Source organism: Lynx canadensis, chromosome C2 (assembly GCF_007474595.2).
Source record: "Lynx canadensis isolate LIC74 chromosome C2, mLynCan4.pri.v2, whole genome shotgun sequence".
Classification (NCBI taxonomy): domain Eukaryota; kingdom Metazoa; phylum Chordata; class Mammalia; order Carnivora; family Felidae; genus Lynx; species Lynx canadensis.
In genome coordinates, this window is record NC_044311.2 from 113350263 (window position 1) to 113369170 (window position 18908).

The window sequence follows — 18908 nt, forward strand, 5'->3', positions numbered from 1 at the left end:
TGGTAGGCCCTGGAGTGACAATGAGGGATAGGTATTGAATTGAAATTCTGAGGAAGAATCTGAGGTTTCTTGGACTATTGCCCAGAATTCCATTTTAAAAATCAGTAATGGTAATGTTCATTTCCTTACTCTTATCTTTCATTTAAAAATAAATGTAGTACAGTGAAATGACCTTGAGCCATCTTTTTGATTGGAGAAGTTGCATTAAAACAATTACATAAACGTGTTCTTTAGTCACTGATTAATACCAAGGTGAAACGTTATATATACTGGTCAGAAGGATATCTTGGAGCTCTGCTAGGAGCTATTTCTCTATTTTTATTATATATATATGTATATATATATATGTATATATATATATGCATATATATATGTGTATACACACACACACACACACACATATATATCTTTTATCATAAAAGTAAATTATCATCACAGCATAATTTTAAAAGTTCAGTAAGCAAAATATACATCACCAAAGACTGAGAGATCAATCTCTTTATTTCTCAATCTTCAAGACTTTCAACTACTACTATCTATTGCCTTCTGCATGGGACTCAGAGGTGGCAGATGGAAGGGAGTTTGCAAATGATAGAAGAGAATTTTCAAAGGGAAGTATTGGAAGAGGAGGAGGAGGAAGATTCAATTGTGGGACACTCTCCCTTAACACTGTCATTACTACAATGGCTAAATGACACCATTTCCAATGGAAGAACCATGTGAGCTGTGCATACCATTTAATTTCTTTGGGCCTCAACTTCCTCATTTTTTTAACACACACACACACACACACACACACGCACACACACGCACACACACACATCTAGGCAAAGTTATTGACACAAGATGTCCCAAATCTCCCCACCATTCTTTATTTTCTCTATTGCCAGTTTCCACCAAGCTGCCATTGTTTCCTGTCTAGGGTGGGGTGAATGAGTCTCCTTGCTATCTCTCTCATTGACCCTCTACAATTAATTCATTCTCAACATATCAGCCAGAGTGAGCTCTTAAAAACACAAATTCTGTTATGTCATCACCGGCTTAAAATCTTCCAATGAGTTCCCTTTGCAATTAGAATAAAATATCTACTTCTTTCCATGACCTTTGAGTTTCTGCAGGATTTGGCCCCTCTGTCCTCATTTCCTACTAATCCCTCAATGTGTCAGCTATCCTGGACTTATTCCTACTCTTAAGATATGCCAAGCTTGTCCTTACCTTAGGATCTATATTTGTTTTCATATTAGAACATTTGACTTCAGATCTTTTCTTGACGTGTACCTTTATAACTTTCAGGTCTCATTTCAAATACCATCTCATTAAAGAGGTACTTCCTGAACATACCTTCCAAGGTAGCTACTCCCTTTTATTTAAAAAATAATTATAAAAAAATATTATATATCCAGTATTTATCATTATCTGAGATTGAGATTCAGTTAAAAAAATAACTTTATTATTTTTATGTAACAATTATTTTTATTCCCACCATGCTCAATACTGTAAACTCCATGAGAAAAGCTTGTTTATTGGAATATCTCCAGTGCCCAGAATAGTATCTGGCACATAGTTGGCACTCAGTACACATGTGCTGTATAAATCTCAGATTTTAACAATACATTCACTAGCATGAATATTTAATGTCTGTTCTCTCCTCAGATTCTAAGCACTTTTAGTTCCATTATACAACTTGTTGCTTAATAATATTAAGAAATATATGTTAAATGAATAAATTATGATAACTGCATCTTCAGACTAACTGTACATTTACAGTCTTCTTAGTCTTGTTAGTTTGTATGACTAAGGTGATATTTTACTCAAACTTTCATTTTGAATTTTTCTATTCATATCCTCTATTAATGTGGAGGTTTTCTATTTATTTTTTACTTTTTCATAACATAATTTTTTTTTAATTTTTAGTATTTATTGATTTTGAAGGGGAGAGACAGAATGCAAGCAGACAAGGGACAAAGACAGAGGGAGACACAGAATTGGAAGTGGGCTCCAGGCTTTGACCTGTCAGCACAGAGCCCGATGTGGGGCTTGAACTCACAAACAGTGAGATCATGCCCTGAGCCGAAGTCGGTCACTTAACCAACTGAGCTAGCCAGGCATCCCATCTATTTATTGATTACTATATAAGAATGTCTTTGGATTCCAAGTCATAGAGTTATAGATGCGAAATTCTCAGGAACTCAAGCAAATATGACGTTTAATTAAATTATAAGCAAATATGGAGTAAGTGGTTTCCACTTGTACACTATAAATTGTTGTATTGACACAGAAGTGCAACGATTTCATCAGAGAACCAGGATCTCTGTCGTCAAATGCTCTAGTACTGTACTATATCCCTGCATCATGAACTAGGTTTTTTTGAATTTTCCTCCTTGAGGCCATCCTCAGCTTTGGGTTTGTCTCCTTCGGCTTGTTGCTTCATGTATGAAAGATGGCTGTCACAGCTTTAAGTGCTGTCTTTCCAAAATATATTCAAGGCAATAAAGGAAAGTAAGGGCCAGTATTAGACAGCTCTTTAGTCAATATTATTTCGGATAGACCTCAACCAGAAAATTTTCTAGAAGTTGTGCTTCTCACTTTCCTTTACTTCTAAGTGACAAAAGTGTAAAATGTAAGTGTCAGAGGACAATGGTATAAATATAACTGGCTTATATAAATCATGATTTTATTAGATCTGAGCTCATTACAAACATCCAAACTTAAAGATTTTATTAGCAAGAAAGAGATGACAAGAGATGTTTAATAGGTAGCTAGCAGGGTTGACTACTGACAGTATAAATAACTGATAACCTTTTTCAATTTCTTTGCTATTGACATGAAGCTTTTTATACTGGGAATAAGTAAGCTTTTCCACAGAGTTTGATGTGATTTTTCCCACATTTATTTATAATGTTCTTCTTTCCAATTTTTATTGTCAACAACAACAAAAAGCATTATTTCAACATCAGAAGTGGAACTCGCAATTAAGCATTAATAATGACTGTTTCTTCAGGTGATATCTTTGAAGCTCTAAGTTTGAAGTCAGCAGCTTTGTGTTCATTGTCTTACTTCATCTTTTTCTGCACAAGCAAGATGGGCCAGTGAGCACTGTACTTTCTGCTTGCTGAACATCTGCTGATTGATCTTTCTCAGTAAATCAATTTGGTTTGGGTTTGTTCTAAAATCACTGGGAGCAGGGAGACTAACTCTGAATTAGACAGTGTTGGATGTTGCCAACACACACAAAAAAAACAGCACTTGGTATTTGCTGTGGTTCTTGGTTAATCATCAGGTGCATGCTGAATACTTTTCAGCATTTGATTATTCCTCATTGATTACCAGTTAGGTTAGAAGGACTGGATGTATGTCAGATGATTGCAGGGATTAAAATTTTATGTATTATGTGATTTTATGAACTATTTGTCTTGTATCTTATCTATGCTGTAGGCATACTTTTGTGCTCAAAGCTTTTGACAGTATGTGTTCACAGACTTTAAAACAGAATTTTTCCCTGTGACTCATTGTTGTAAATGCTTCAATATGTGCTACATTTGTTGCTTTGTAATGCAATTTTTTCATTTCTTTCTGATGCATTAAGGATTATTTTATGCTTATTTATTTGATGGGTTGTGATTAACAGTGATATTAGAGAAGAAATAAATGTAATTTTATGGAAAAATGTTATAGTTTCAGTTACTTTCTACCCTTTTCTTATTGGTTTAGTTATCAGCAGTTAATAAAGCAGCTATTAAATAGCATATTGTCTTAAGTTCTGGAAATCCTTTCAAAAATGCAAATGATAAATCTGTTCTCCAGGGTTTTACACAAATCTAAAGGAATTCATTACTTTAACAAATAAAACAAATTACCTGAAAGTCACACACCAAACTTTGAGTACTAAGCAGAAAGTTTCTTAGTGGTCTCATCTTCAATAATGCCCTTCCAGGTCTAAGGCCTTAGCTTCTTTTCTTTAAAATGCATTTTAGACTGGGGTGCCTGGGTGGCTTAATTGGTGAAGCCTCCGACTTCGGCTCAGGTCATGATCTCGCAGTCCATGAGTTCAAGCCCCGTGTTGGGCTCTGTACTGACAGCTCAGAGCCTGGAACCTGGCTCAGATTCTGTCTCCCTCTCTCTCTGCCCCTCCTCTGCTCCTCCTCTGCCCCTCCTCTGCTCGTGCTCTATCTCTCTGTCTCTCAAAAATAAACAAAACAACAAAAAAATTTAAATGCCTTCTAGAAAGACAAAGGGCTTGTTTTTGTAGATGATTTGCACAAATGGTAAATGGAGATTTTCCCAAAGCATGGCTTGGCTTCTTAATGGGATGTATGACTTAGCTAGATGGTCCTCTCTATCTTCCAGATTTCTGATAGAGATGTTTGTTCAGTACTTTTCTCTTCTGTGTATGATGGTAATCTTCAAATCTTTTTCATTTGTTTTTCTACAAAGAACTCTGTAATGATCACAAACCGTTGTTTCCTATGCTTCAGAAATGAAGCTTTTTCAGGAAATGGCTCTTTAGATACTAATTTTCTCTGGTATTTTATTGATTGATTGATTTTTAATTTACATTCAAGTTAGTTAGCATATGTGCAATAGTGATTTCAGGAATAGATTCCAGTGATTCATCCCCTATGTGTAAAATCCAGTGCTCATCCCGACAACTGTCTTGCTTAATGCCCCTTACCCATTTAGCCCATCCACCACCCACAGCCCCTCCGGCAACCCTCAGTTTGTTCTCTGTATTTAAGAGTCTCCTATGTTTTGTCTTCCATCCCTGTTTTTATGTTATTTTGCTTCCCTTCTCTTATGTTCATCTGCTTTTGATTCCCATTTCCATATTATGCTCAACATCTGCTGTTATCAGTTCACTCAAGTAGCACAGTTCAAAGAAGTTCTGTGCTGACAACTACCATTAAGAGTTTGGGTCTCTCAGTCTGTGATCCAAGCTGGTGTGTGTAGTGTTCACCTCTTGAACAGTTATTGAAGAGGACTCTTGCTTTGCATTGAACACATGCTCTCTTTGGTTTAGTATAAAGCTTTGTTGCCCTTTCGTCCCCACTGTTGTGGATTTGCTTTCTGGCATTTGGCCTCAGAGTGCAGAGACGTTCATTTCGGAGAATACAGCTTCCACACATTAGATCATTAGAATTCCCTTTACAGAAAGTTTATATTGACAAAGATGAATAAAAACTATTAGATTTTCTTCTCACGAATTAGTCCATGAGATACTTGCTGGTTCAAGGGCACATTTTTCCTTTGAAATTAGGAAACCTAATATGACACATTGATTTCTTTCTCTTCAGCTCATTATAATGGTCTATATATCAGACTGATTTTGACTGAGTGCTATCATAGTGTGTGAGGAGTCATTCTTTTGTTTTCCCCAAACTGTATAATTCCTTTCTTAGTGACGAATTTGGTTCCTCTCACCGGGATTTCATTGTTTTTCATTCTTCCAAGATTTATTTGTTCACCACCATTTTATTGAAAAATAAGTTATTTAAATCTTCACATACAGCATTCTGATAACATTGCTATTTTTCTTACTTTTTCCCTTTATAAAAAGTATTTACATTCACCTAGGCTGCTGAATTTACATTTGCCTAGAAGAAACTGTCATTTCCCTTACTTTAATTTTTCAGTGAATTTTGTGCAGGTGCCTGTCCTCATATTCTATTTATGTTATTAGATGTAGCTTTTGGGGACTACTAGGCTTCATAGTCATCCACCTAAGAGTCTGCCTTTGTTTTTTTTTAATTTTTTTTAATGTTTATTTATTTTTGACAGAGAGAGAGACAGGGCATGAGTGGGGGAGGAGCAGAGAGAGAGGTGGACACAGAATCCAAAGCAGGCTCCAGGCTCTGGGCTGTCAGCACAGAGCCCAACCTGGGGCTCAAACCCACGAACTGTGAGATCATGACCTGAGCCGAAGTCAGATGCCCAACCGACTGAGCCACCCAGGCACTCCAAGAGTCTGCCTTTCTGCTTGAAACAGTCATACCCCCCTCCATTTTTAGCTTGGCTAAATCTGAAGGAGCAATTGAAAAAAAAAATCATTCTTCTGGTTCACTTAAGGTAGACTTAGTGTAACATGCATCTTACCAAATGCTATATCTTAGTACAATGTCACCTCTACCATCAGTGACTTGAAACACTAGTAGGATACCTAAACATAAAGTTTCATTTTTCAAAATCCACTGAACATTTCTCAGTGAGAGTTCTTTTATTCAGTGCATCAGATATAAGATTTAAATTTTTTTAATGTTTATTTATTTTTGAGAGAGAGAGAGAGAGAGAGAGCGAGCAGTAGAGGGGCAGAGAGTGTGGGAAACACAGAATCTGAAGCAGGCTCCAGGCTCTGAGCTGTCAGCACAGAGCCTGACATGGGGCTTGAACTCTCAAACAGTGAGATCATGACCTGAGCTGAAGTCGGAGGCTTAACCGACTGGTGCCCCAGATATTATAAGATTTTAAATAAAAATATGTAAAAATTTTTTTACTGCAAAACTTTTTACTGTAACTCTTTTATTTAAAGTATACAGAAAATGAATGAAAATTCTGAGTATGTTTTATTAGCAGGTTCAGCATAATCTCCAGGTGAATCTTAATTACTCATGTTAAAGTACTTAAAGGCAGAATAGTGAATGATCTAAAATAATTTTTATCTCGCCTTTACTGAAAATATTTATTCTTAAAGGTGGACATATCTCAACATTCAAAAATTCCCTTCAGAAAGTCAAGCCAATTTATAAGCACTTGAATTAGGTAAAGGAGGGAGCTTGGGTAGATTTCCCCTCAACTTTGGCATACACATGTAAATAAGTCCCCCTCCTGCTGCTCCATTATTTGCTATAATTAGCTCCATGTTGGGTATAGACCATGACTTTTTAGATTGATAGATTTGACTTCTCTTATACCTTATGTAGAAGAGGGGAAGTTAAGAGGTGGAGCTTGGAAGAGGTCTTATGAAAGCAAAGTAAATAGAATTAAGATGTTAACAGAATTGTGATTATGCAGATTATGTGCTGTCAGTTGTGAGTGTCCATATTTCCACTAAGAAAGTAATATTCATATGGAATTGCTGCTCTTGAAGGAAAAAGCAAAGTTTGCCATGGATAACATAAAATGAACACAATTTAAAGTTAGAATCAAAGAGTTTTAGAATTTTTAGCAGATATAGTGATAAAATAATTCTTCCATTTTGTTTTGATCTTTAAAGTATAAAAAAAGTAATCATTATAGTTGAAAAAATCTGTACAGTGACTGCCATTGTATTTTAAATAAGATTTATCTCTTGAAACAGGCAAGTGTGAGCCATAATATATCTTTGAATGTTCTTTTCAGGTAAATAGGACATCATTTCCATAAACGAGAACAATGAGTCCTAACATTTTCAAGGTAAGTTTAAGACTGGTTGCTTAGCAATATTCCAATGAGAGAGAGAGTCCCTCCCATGGAATTGAATATAAAACATTGTCCATGTGAATGTGTGTCAAGATTCAGAAAAGAGAGATTTCTTAGCATCTAAATTATAAACAGACAGAAAACCATGTAATCAAATGAGAACAATTCAAACTCAGTAAATATTGTATGATTAAGTCAGCCATGTATCAATAATTGTACATGTATTGTCAGGTGGGGTTCATAATCATTCGCCAATCTCTCCTTACTAAGTGCCTGGTAAGGTTAGCATGTAAACAAAAGGCCTCAGTCCTTGTCTAGATCCCATTTTTTGGCATTTTTGTCCTAGCTTTAGCCCCCATGCACATTTCTTGGTTTTCATTAAATTATCAGTTCTCAATGTCCCTTTGCAAAGGCTTGATGTATTTTAGCACAGGGCTTACCAGGAAATTCTCCTACTACTACTGGCACTTTTAGTTCTGCATTGCCCCTTCTTGGTGTCTGCACACTTATTGGTTTTATTATGTTTTACTATATTTGGTTACTCTTGGTCCCCTCTCTGTGTTATCATTTATCCATTCTCAAGAATCCCTTGATTTTTGGTTATTGGCTCTCCAAAGGAATAGGACCTTGAATGTGGTAACTCTATAATAAATTCCGTGGAGTACATGCTGAATGAATAGGTCTTAGATCTGAAGCAGAACATCAAAACATTCTTAAGTTATAGGAAGACATACTAAAATTTCTACTTGTATTTGTCATAACTCTCATTCCTTTATTTACCTTAGTGTTTTATAATGTAGATAATATGGTCTTATATACTACATGTATATATCTTCTTCTGCTTTTTTTTTTTACACGTATATATCTTCTAAATAAGGCACTAGAATAATTGTTACTAGTTGTTGGCAAAGTAATCTCTCTTGTCACATCTCTTTCTGGTCTGGTCACACTGGCTCCAATGGTCATTCTGCTCATCTGCTACATGCTGATCAGTAAGTTCAGTGCTATGGTCAGTATTGGAATCACACGGGTCACTCTATCTTTCCAGCCTGTCTGTTTACCAGTTCTTACTGCTCTTTGCTGTGGTATGTGGCTCTCTAAATTGGTAAAGTCATCTTAATAGAAAATGTCTATTTATTCTGCTCCTATTTTGATTAGGAAGGGATAGTTTCCATGTAGCATACTTAGATTCCAAGAATTGTTTTCCTGACGATTACAAAAAAAATACTCATCTATGATGTCTCCCTGTTTTTTTTTAATTTTAATTTATTTTAATTTTTTTTTTCAGAGAGAAAGAGAAAGAGAGAGAGAGAGTGCGCGCGTGTGTGCTCACGCACGAATGGGGGAAGGGCAGAGAGAGAGGGAGACACAGAATCTGAAACAAGCTCCAGGCTCTGAGCTGTCACCACAGAGCCCAACGGATGCAGGGCTCAAACTCACAAACTGCGAGATCATGACCTGAGCTGAAGTTGCACAGCCTAACCGACTGAACCACCCAGGTGCCCCTGTTTTTAAAACACTTCACAAGCCTTCCTTTCCGAACACTTCTGATGCTGATTATAAAAACATTTATAAATAATAAGGAAGTAACAATTATAGTTACACATAAGAGAAAAAAATCAAAATCATTTAAGGTAAAAGATATATTCTATGAAAGTTATATACAGGTACACTTAAAAAAATAAAATCATATTTTAAAAAATGTATCAATGGAGCATGCTCTTTAAAGTTATTTTCATGTAAATGTTTTTATAAAAACAAAGAATAACTTCATATAAATAACCATCCTTCTGTATTTTATTATACAGGATGTGCTTGAATTTAGGTATATCTTCACTAGGCAGTAGAGTTTTCTAAGAATCTCATTCCTTTTAATAGGAAATACAGAAAGAATTTGGGGACTAAGTAATTTATATAAAGTCCTAAAAATGTGACATGCAAGTGCAACAGAATGCCAATGCTCAATCTCACATTACCCTGACGACTTTGAAACAGAGTGCCTGTGACCCTTTGCTATAATTTTGCTTTGTAATCTAATGCCGTTAACGGCCATCTCTAATAGAGATTCTCTGTCTTGATTAATGTTGTCACCATTCAACTAGTTGTTCAATCTAGAATTATTGGTGTCATTTTTAAATCCTTCTTCCTCCTTATAATTCACATGTAATTAGTTACTGAGTCTTGTAAATTGTATCATCATCATAATAATTTTCAATTCTCTACTCTGCTCTTTATTCCAATTGCTAACTGCCCTAATTAAAGCCATATGGCCTTTCTGGTCTACAGCAATAATGCCTTAACTTGTTTCCTATAACCAGTCTTCCTGTCCTTCAATCCTTTCCTCCTTCACACTGTTGTCAATAATCTCATAAGACATACATGTATTTTGTTATTCCCCTATTTAAATAAATCAGTGTCTCTTAACTTTAATAGAAAACCTTCAAATTTTTGAAGTGCCACCCACCTACCTTCACAATTATTCCTAAGAAACCTGGGCTGTCCACTGCTCCTCTCCATTCTAAACTGTCCACATTTCCATCAACACATCCATTCACTTCCACAAATTTCCATATCTTTTTCCTCTTTTTGTTTCCTCTGTCTCAATTCCCCAACAATCAGCCTAGTGAAATTTTTTAACATTTGGTTCAAATTTTAATTTTTTGTAAAGTCTTCTCCAGAATTCTGCTTTTTGGTACTTCCATATTTCTTTTTAGACCTATATGTCAACAATTAATGCTCTGAATAACAAGAAAGCATGAGTCTACCCTGTAAAAGGGTAAACTCTTTGAAGGCAAGAATGCTGGTGTTTTACTTTAAAATGGTCATATTCATTATAAAGTGAGGTAATCAGTATGATATTTTGTACCCCAGGAGCCTTTGAAGAGTTAGGTATTTCTGAGATAAAAAAAAAAAAAAAAAAGGCCTTAATCACAATCCCTTCAACAATGATGTTGGAAAACCTGAACAGCTATATGCAAAAGAGTGAAACTGGACCACTTTCTTACACCATACACAAAATAAACTTAAAATGGCTTAAAGACTTAAATGTGAGATCTGAAACCATAAAAATCCTAGAAGAGAGCACAGATATAATTCTTTGGCATTGGCCACAGCAACATTTTTCTAGATATGTCTCCCAAGGCAAAGGAAACAAAGGCAAAATTAAACTATTGAGACTATATCAAAATAAAAAGCTACTGCACAGTAAAGGAAATAATCAACAAAACAAAAATACAACCTACTGAGTGGGAGAAAATATTTTCAAATGATATGTCTGATAAGGGGTTAGTTTCCAAAATATATAAAAAACTTAAAGGACTCAACATCTAAAAATACCCCCAAATAATCCAATTAAAAATGAGTAGAAGACATGAACAGACATTTCTCCAAAGAAGATATACAGATGGCCAACAGACACGTTAAAAGATACTCTATATCATTCATCATCAGGGAAATGCAAATCAAAACCATAATAAGATCATCTCACAACTATCAAAGCGACTAAAATCAAATACATAAGAAACAAATACACAACAATAGGTGTTGGCGAGGATGTGGAGACAAAGGAACCATTGTGTACTGTTGGTGGGAATGCAAGTGGTGCAGCCACTGTGGGAAACAGTATGGAGTTTCCTCAAAAAATTAAAAACAGAAATACCATATGATCCAGTAATTTCACTAATGGGTATTTACCCAAAGAATATTAAAACACTAATTTGAAAAGATATATGAACCCCTGTGTTTACTGCAGCATTAATTAAAATAGCCAAGAAGCAACCCAAATGTCCAATGGTAGATGAATGGATAAAGAAGGTGTGGTATATACAGACAATGGAATATTACTCAGCCATAAAAAGAAGGAAATCTTGCCATTTGCAACAACATGATGAATCTAGAAGGTATAATGCTAAGTGAAATAAATCAGTCAGAGAAAGACAAATGCCATATGATTTCACTCATATGTGGAATTTAAGAAACAAAGCAAACAAACAAAGGAAAAGAGAGGAAAAAAAACACCAGAGTCTTAACTACAGAGAACAAACTGGTGGTTGTCAAAGGGGAGGTGGCTGGGGGAATGGGTGAAATAGGTGAAGGCGATTAAGGGTACACTTATGTGATGAGCCCCGAGTAATGTACAGAATTGTTGAGTCACTGTATTGTATACATGAAACTAATATAACACTGTACATTAATTAAACTGGCATTAAAAACAATAAAAAGTACTGAATCACATTATTTATCATTCAACTGATACCTCTTAAATTCAGAAACTTATTTCTTAATTGAGACATAATCTATAGCTTCTAAGAGGCACTTTTGGAGAATTAATATTCTGGTTACCTAACTTGATGTTTAATTCTGTAGTCAAATTAAATTATAATAGCATTGTTCCAGTCTCTAAAATCATGTAAGACAGAAGAACATGCTTGGAATCTGGATTTCAAATCTGACACAATAAAACCTATATATGCTTCAAAATTTGGGGGACCCTGCCAATTTTATTAGTACCTTTAATTTAATTATGAGCTTCCCATTTTAAAAAGTAGTTAAAATATTATTTAATAAGGGTTTCAAGTATATCATATAGGCATACAAAGAGTCTAGTAGTTATTTCCTATTTTATTCTTTATTTCCTGTATCATTTTGTTCTTTTAGTAGATCACATTTGTTGGAATTTTTATAAATATTATATTGCATAATATTTTTAAAAATGTTTTTAATGTTTATTATTTTTGAGAGAGAGACACAGAGCATGAGGGGGGAGGGGCAGAAAGAGAGGGAGACACAGAATCCAAAGCAAGCTCCAGGCTCCAAGCTGTCACTATACAGCCTGACGTGGGGCTCAAACTCATGGACCAAGAGATCGTGACTTGAGCTGAAGTTGGACGCTTAACTGACTGACCCCCCAGGCGCCTCATATATTGCATAGTATTTATATAATAATTTTAAACACCATTCTCCAAGGTTGAAAATAATATGCATAATAGAAAAATCTTATCTACACTGTTCTGTAACTTGAAAAGTTGCTTCAAGCTATTCATCAATAAAAAGAAGAGAAAAGCCTTGAAAAAAAAGAAAAATGTATGACATCTTCCAATTAGAAAACAGAGTTGGAAAATACTGCTTTTAGGGCACCTGGTTGGCTCAGTCAGTTAAGTATCCGACTTCAGTTTAGGTAATGATCTCACAGTTCGTCGTTCTACCCTGACAGCTCAGAGCCTGGAGCCTGCTTTGGCTTCAGTGTCTCCCTCTCTCTCTGCCCCTCCCCCAGTCACACTCTGTCTCCCTCAATCATAAAATAAACATTAAAATTTTTTTGAAAAAAAAAAAAAGAAAATACTTCTTTTTTGAAATGAACAATTTATTTTGAGACATGATAGATTTTTATTTTTATGAAGGCTTTTGGTCAAATTAAAAGATAAATAGGTATTGCTACCTTATATCTAAGAGATTAATTCATTTTGCTTAGAAAATAATGAAAATATCAATAAAGTGATATAGAGCATTTTACACTGTAAATATGGTAAGGGCATAATATGCTTCATTCATAATATTAAACTTGCATCCCTTCTGGAGTAATTGAATACAGTGATGTTTCAAAAAAACTCATAGAAAATGAGATAGAAGGGAGCTAAATAATGGATTTGCCTCTTTTAAAATAATGTGTAAGGTTAGAGAAAAGAGGAGAGGATAAAAACAACTTGAATAATTTTACTGACTTACTTTTCATTGAAGGTGACTGCCAAGTCAATGGTGAAGGTTTTGTTTAAAAAAGAACAACATATAGTATAGTTTTACAAATTATTAGGTTTAAGATAGCTGAAGAAAGACTTTGAGCCTGAAATCATTGAAACAATAATCAAAAAGGTTGGTGGAATTAACTGGTTTTGGGGCATTCAGAAATGCTTAAACTATTAATGAATTAAGTTGAGATCATATAATCTACAATGATAGTTTGGTTCTAAAGTTTTAGCCTATTCTTCTTGCTCGCACAATTCCCAAGCATCAGTCAGAAAAAAGTTTAGAGGGTACTTATGTATCTCTAGAGAAACCTATCTTGTTCATCTTTAAGTATGATCAGATCAATCCATAACATTTGTTGTGAGGGCAAAAAAAAAGTAATTTCATAACCATTGTTTCTTCACTATCACTGACTTAATTGATTCACCATTGTCCTGTATAGAACTCCATTTAGGAAATAATTATTAAACATCAAAAATGCCTTGGGAAAAGGAAGATTTGTTGTAAAGGCAGTCATGACATGGAACTCAAGCACGATATTAAAGTCCAGTACAATGAAAGAAAGAAAACAGTTAAATATAAGAAGGTGTTTTTGTTTTTGTTTTTGTTTTTAAACCAGGCACTCAGATAAAGCAATTATTTCTCAATTAAATAATGATGTTAAATTGTGAAAATGAGAGGTGTGAGTAGAAAATCAGGAAAGCCAAAAAGGATTATTCTCATAACATTAAAAACAATAAAAGTGAACAACCTATAGATTGGAAAAGGACATGCAAACTTACAGTTGTTGTATAAGCAGCCTCTGGATCATCTTCCAGTACCCGGGAGAGACCAAAATCGGAAACTTTGCATACTAAGTTGCTGTTGACCAATATATTCCTAGCTGCTAGATCACGATGAACATAGCCCATATCAGAAAGATACTTCATTCCTGATGCAATGCCTCGGAGCATACCGACCAACTGGATGACTGTGAAATGGCCATCATGTTTCTGAAAGAGAATTACAATTGTTTACATTGATTTATTTTAATGTAGCATGTGTGCGTGCCTGCATGCATGTGTGTACACATGTGTGTGTATCATTAAGTAAAACCCTTGAATTTATTTTACTGGATCCAATAATATAAGAATCAAATTTGCTGATCATGAAATGTAAGAATTTGTTTGACATTTAAAAGAAAGGAAAAAGTCTAGCTGGAAGTGACAAAGGAGAACAAAGGATAAAAGAGAACCAACCAAGTTAACTTCTAGAAAGAAAGATTTCAAAAACTTTAAGAAGAGAGACTGAAGTCAAATTAGGTAGCAGCAATGACTCCCAGAGAATAGAATTTGCTTCCCATAGTTGTGAGTTCGGGTGGGCAGAAGGACTGCAAAACCCCTTGGTTTGGATAAAAGCTGTGTGATAAACTCGAAATATGAGTAAGAAATGATTACTAGAGAAAAGAAAACTTGTTTGCCTAAACAAGAAACAAGTTTAGGGAAGCTATGGGAGAGAGAGAAAAAAAATACATGCAAACAGAAAATAACGAGATTTTCCAATTCTTTCATTATATAGAGCAAATAGAAAGGAAGTTGTTGGCAACTGACTGAAATCAGGACTATTTTAGTGCCCAGGTGGGAAGATTAAATAAAATCATATGAATAACAAGCCAGGCACAGCACTGGTATGTAGCAGACAATCCCTTGATTGTGCTATTTCTTCTCATTTGATTTAAAAATAACATGCTTTTTTAAAAAAATTTACATCCAAATTAGTTAGCATATAGTGCAACAATGATTTCAGGAATGTAAGGGGCACTGAGGGATCTACTTCTGAAACATGCTTTTTTAAAAAGGAAAAGAGGGGCGCCTGGGTGGCGCAGTCGGTTAAGCGTCCGACTTCAGCCAGGTCACGATCTCGCGGTCCCTGAGTTCGAGCCCCGCGTCGGGCTCTGTGCTGACTGCTCAGAGCCTGGAGCCTGTTTCCAATTCTGTGTCTCCCTCTCTCTCTGCCCCTCCCCCGTTCATGCTCTGTCTCTCTCTGTCCCAAAAATAAATAAACTTTGAAAAAAAATTTTTTTTCAAAAAATAAAAAGGAAAAGAATCTAATTGTCATCCATGTAAGATGTGTGCCTCAATAAGGTCAGATACAAACAATACTCTAGAAATTAGAGAAAAATAAAATAAAAATATTTTAAGTTTGGAAAGTAACACATATTGCTCTACAAAGTTATTTGGAGATAGTTGCCTTAAAAGGAGTTATAGAGAAACATGAAAAATTCCCAGTTGGTTTTATATATTAGGTGACATTTATTTATGAATGTTATTAAAATGAATATCTAGTAAGAGACAGATGCATAAATAAGAGTTATCTTAAAATTTGCAAAGTTAAACAAGTTTTAATGGATACCTGATTTTGAACTATAGTGTGGATTTAAATACAGGGATGATCTGACCATATCACAGTGACACAGTATCCTATACAATGAGGATTCATTTGTCACTTAAATGAATAAGCTTATACTACAAATGAAATAAACTTTGTCTTTATATCAACTCATCTTCCTGATAGCTCTCTGATAATATCTCCCAACTCAAGTGCAGAGTAAGGAAAAGAACTCTCAAAAGAAACAGTCTATGTAGCAAGAGTATCCATTTGAGCAGGTCCTTCTGTATAATTAATGTATAAAAGATAACCTAGCAAAGAAAATCTTTGGTGTTATTAGCTCTTTATGTTTCCAATCCATCTTCCTAGACAGTGCACTATTAGATGAAATCTGCCTCTTCTATAATGTACACTACCTACCTCTCCTCTATTAGGACTCTCAAAGCCACTGAATAGAATTCAAAGCATAAATTCTTTCAGCCTAGAAAGGATTACACTACATTTAAAGAGGTGGCTCTTTTACCTATTAGAAATGAAGTTGCCTGGTACAGTTCTCATCAATGTAGAATTTCTGCATGGTAGGAAATGTGAATGGACCATCTGAAAACTAAGGAATGCCTCAGTTTTCTTATCTCTACAATGAGAATAGAATAATCTAACTCAGAGGTGCAGCGAGAATCACATATAAAACATATAGCACAGCCCCTGACTTAATTTAATAGTTATTATTTCATAAAACCTTACAGTACTACAATTGCATGTATTTCTTATAATTTTAATATAAATTAATATTTAATATAAATATTTAATTTAATATCAGAAATTCTCCTCTCACTTTCCTGAAAAATCAATGGGCAACATACACCTTTACATCATAAAAAGAAATAATTTATTTAATACCAGGTTGAAATTTAATTTCCTATCTTTTCTGAGAGTGACACAAAGAACCAAGTTATTTCTTTAAAAAAAAAAAGACTACTTTTTTAGAGCACTTTTAGGTTCACAGCAAAATTAAGAGGAAGAGACAGAGATTTCCTATATATCTTCTGCCCTTTGCACATGCATATGCATAACTTCCCCCAAAATCATTCCCCACCAGAATGGTACATTTGATACAATTGACGAACCTACATTGATACATCACGATCATCCAAAATGCATGGTTTGCATTAGGGTTCATTCTTTGTGTTCTACATTCTACGGATTTGGACAAATTTATAAAGACATAAACACATTATAGTTTCATACAGAGTATTTTCACTGTCTTAAAAATCCTCTGTGCTTCATCTATTCACCAACACCACCACTCCTCCCTCCCCCATCTCCAAACCTTGGCTACCACTGATCTTTTACTTTCTTCATAGTTTTGCCTTTTCTAGAATGTCATATAGTGGAATCACACAGTAGGCAGTCTTTGCAGATAGGTTTCTTTCACTTCATAATATGCATTTAAGATTCTTCCATGTTTTTCATGGCTTGATGGCTCTATTCTTTTTAGTGCTGAATAAAATTCCTTTGTCTGGATGCATAACAGTTTCATTTATCCATTCACTTACGAAGGACATCTTCGTTGCTACCAAGTTTTGGCGATTACAAATAAAGCTGCTATAAACATCTGTGTTCATAGCATGTTTGTAGTTGCAGGCTTTTATGTGGATGCAAGCTTTAAACTCCTTTGGTTAAGTGCCAGGGGGGGTGACAGCTGGATCATATAGTAAGAATATGTTTAGTTTTGTTAGGAGACCCCCAAACTATCTTCCAAAATGGCTGTACCATTTTGCATTCCTACCAGCAATGAATGCGTGGCTTCACATCCTTAGCAACATTTAGTGTCAGTGTTATCAGTTTGGGCCATTCTAAAAGGTGCATAGTGGTACCTCATTATTTCAGTTTGCATTTTCCTGATGACATACAGTGTGAAGCATCCTTTCATAAGCTTATTTGCCATCTGTATATCTTTGGTGCCGTGACTGTTAAGGCCTTTGGTCCATTTTTAAAATGGCTGGTTTTCTTGTTGTTGAATTTTAAGAGTTCTTTGTATATTTTAGTCAAGTTCTTTATCAGATGTGTCTTTTGCAAATATTTTCTCCCAGTCTGTGGCTTGTCTTCTCATTATCTTAACATCATCTTTTGCAGAGCATAAGTTTTAAATTTTAATGAAGTCCAGCTCATCAATTATTTTTTTCTTGGATTGTGTCATTGTAGTTGTATCTAAAAAGTGTTTGCCATATCCAATATCATCTAGGTTTTTCTATGTTCTCTTCTAGCATTATTATAATTTTGTGTTTTACATTTAGGTCTGTGATACATTTTGCCTTAATTTTTGTGAAGGGTGTAAGGTTCTGTGTTTAGTTCTTTTGTTGTTGATTTTGCTTTTTGTTTGTTTTTATTTTTTGCATGTGGATATCCAGTTGTTCCAGCACCACTTATTGAAAAGACAAGTTTTGCTCCATGGTATTGCTTTTTCTCTTTTGTCAAAGACTAGTTGACTACGTTTATTATAGACTTTCTATTCTGTTCCACTGGCCTGTTTGTCTATTCTTTCATCCATATCACACTGTCTGGATTATTGTTTATAAGTCTTGAAGTCAGGTAGTACCAGTCCTGTGAGTTTGTTCTTGTTTGATATTGTGTTATCCATTCTAGGCCTTCTACCTCTACATATAAACTTCAGAATCACTTTGTTGATGTCCACAAAATAACTTACTGGGATTTTTATTGGGTTGCATTAAAAATATATATCAAGTTGGAAAGAAGTGACATTTAAATAATACTGAGTTTCCTTAATCATTAACATGGAATATCTCTCCATATGTTTAGTTCTTCTTTGATTTTGTTAATCAGAGTTAAAGTTTTCCTCATACAGATATTGCACATATTTTGTTAGATTTATACCTAAGTTTTTCATTTTGAGGGTGCTAATGTAAATGGTATGTGTTTTTAATTTCAAATTCCACTTGTTCATTGCTGATATGTAGGAAAGCAATTGACTTTTATATATTGTATATTAACTTCGTATTCTTAAACCTTGCAGATTGCAAGGTTTTGTCAGATTTTCTACATAGACAATATGTTATTTGTAATAAGGACAGTTTTATTTTTTCCTTCCTAATCTGTGTACTTTCCTCACTTTTTCTTGTCTTCTTACATTAGCTACTGCTTCCAGTATGATAGTCAAAAGGAGTAGTGAGAGTGACATACTTGCCTTGTTCCTGATCCTGGTGGGACAACTTTAAGTTTCTCACCATTAAGTATGATAACTATAGGTTTTTTTTGTAGACAGTTTTTATTAAATTTAAGAACTTTCCTTCTATTTCTAGTTTACTGAAAGTTTTTTTTAAATCATAAACTGGTGTTCGATTTTTATCAAGTACCTTTTTCTATTTATGTGATCATGTGATTTTTCT

General features: G+C 34.6%; 1 protein-coding gene across 1 annotated transcript in view; it reads right to left on the minus strand.

Annotated features, from left to right (window-relative positions):
* The window catches only part of LOC115523939 (ephrin type-A receptor 6), a 267647-nt gene that overhangs the window by 75743 nt on the left and 172996 nt on the right, over positions 1–18908 (minus strand). Inside the window, exon 10 of the mRNA XM_032594591.1 lies at positions 13917–14126. Coding sequence (XP_032450482.1) covers positions 13917–14126 — 210 coding nt within the window. The remainder of the gene's footprint in view (positions 1–13916; positions 14127–18908) is intronic.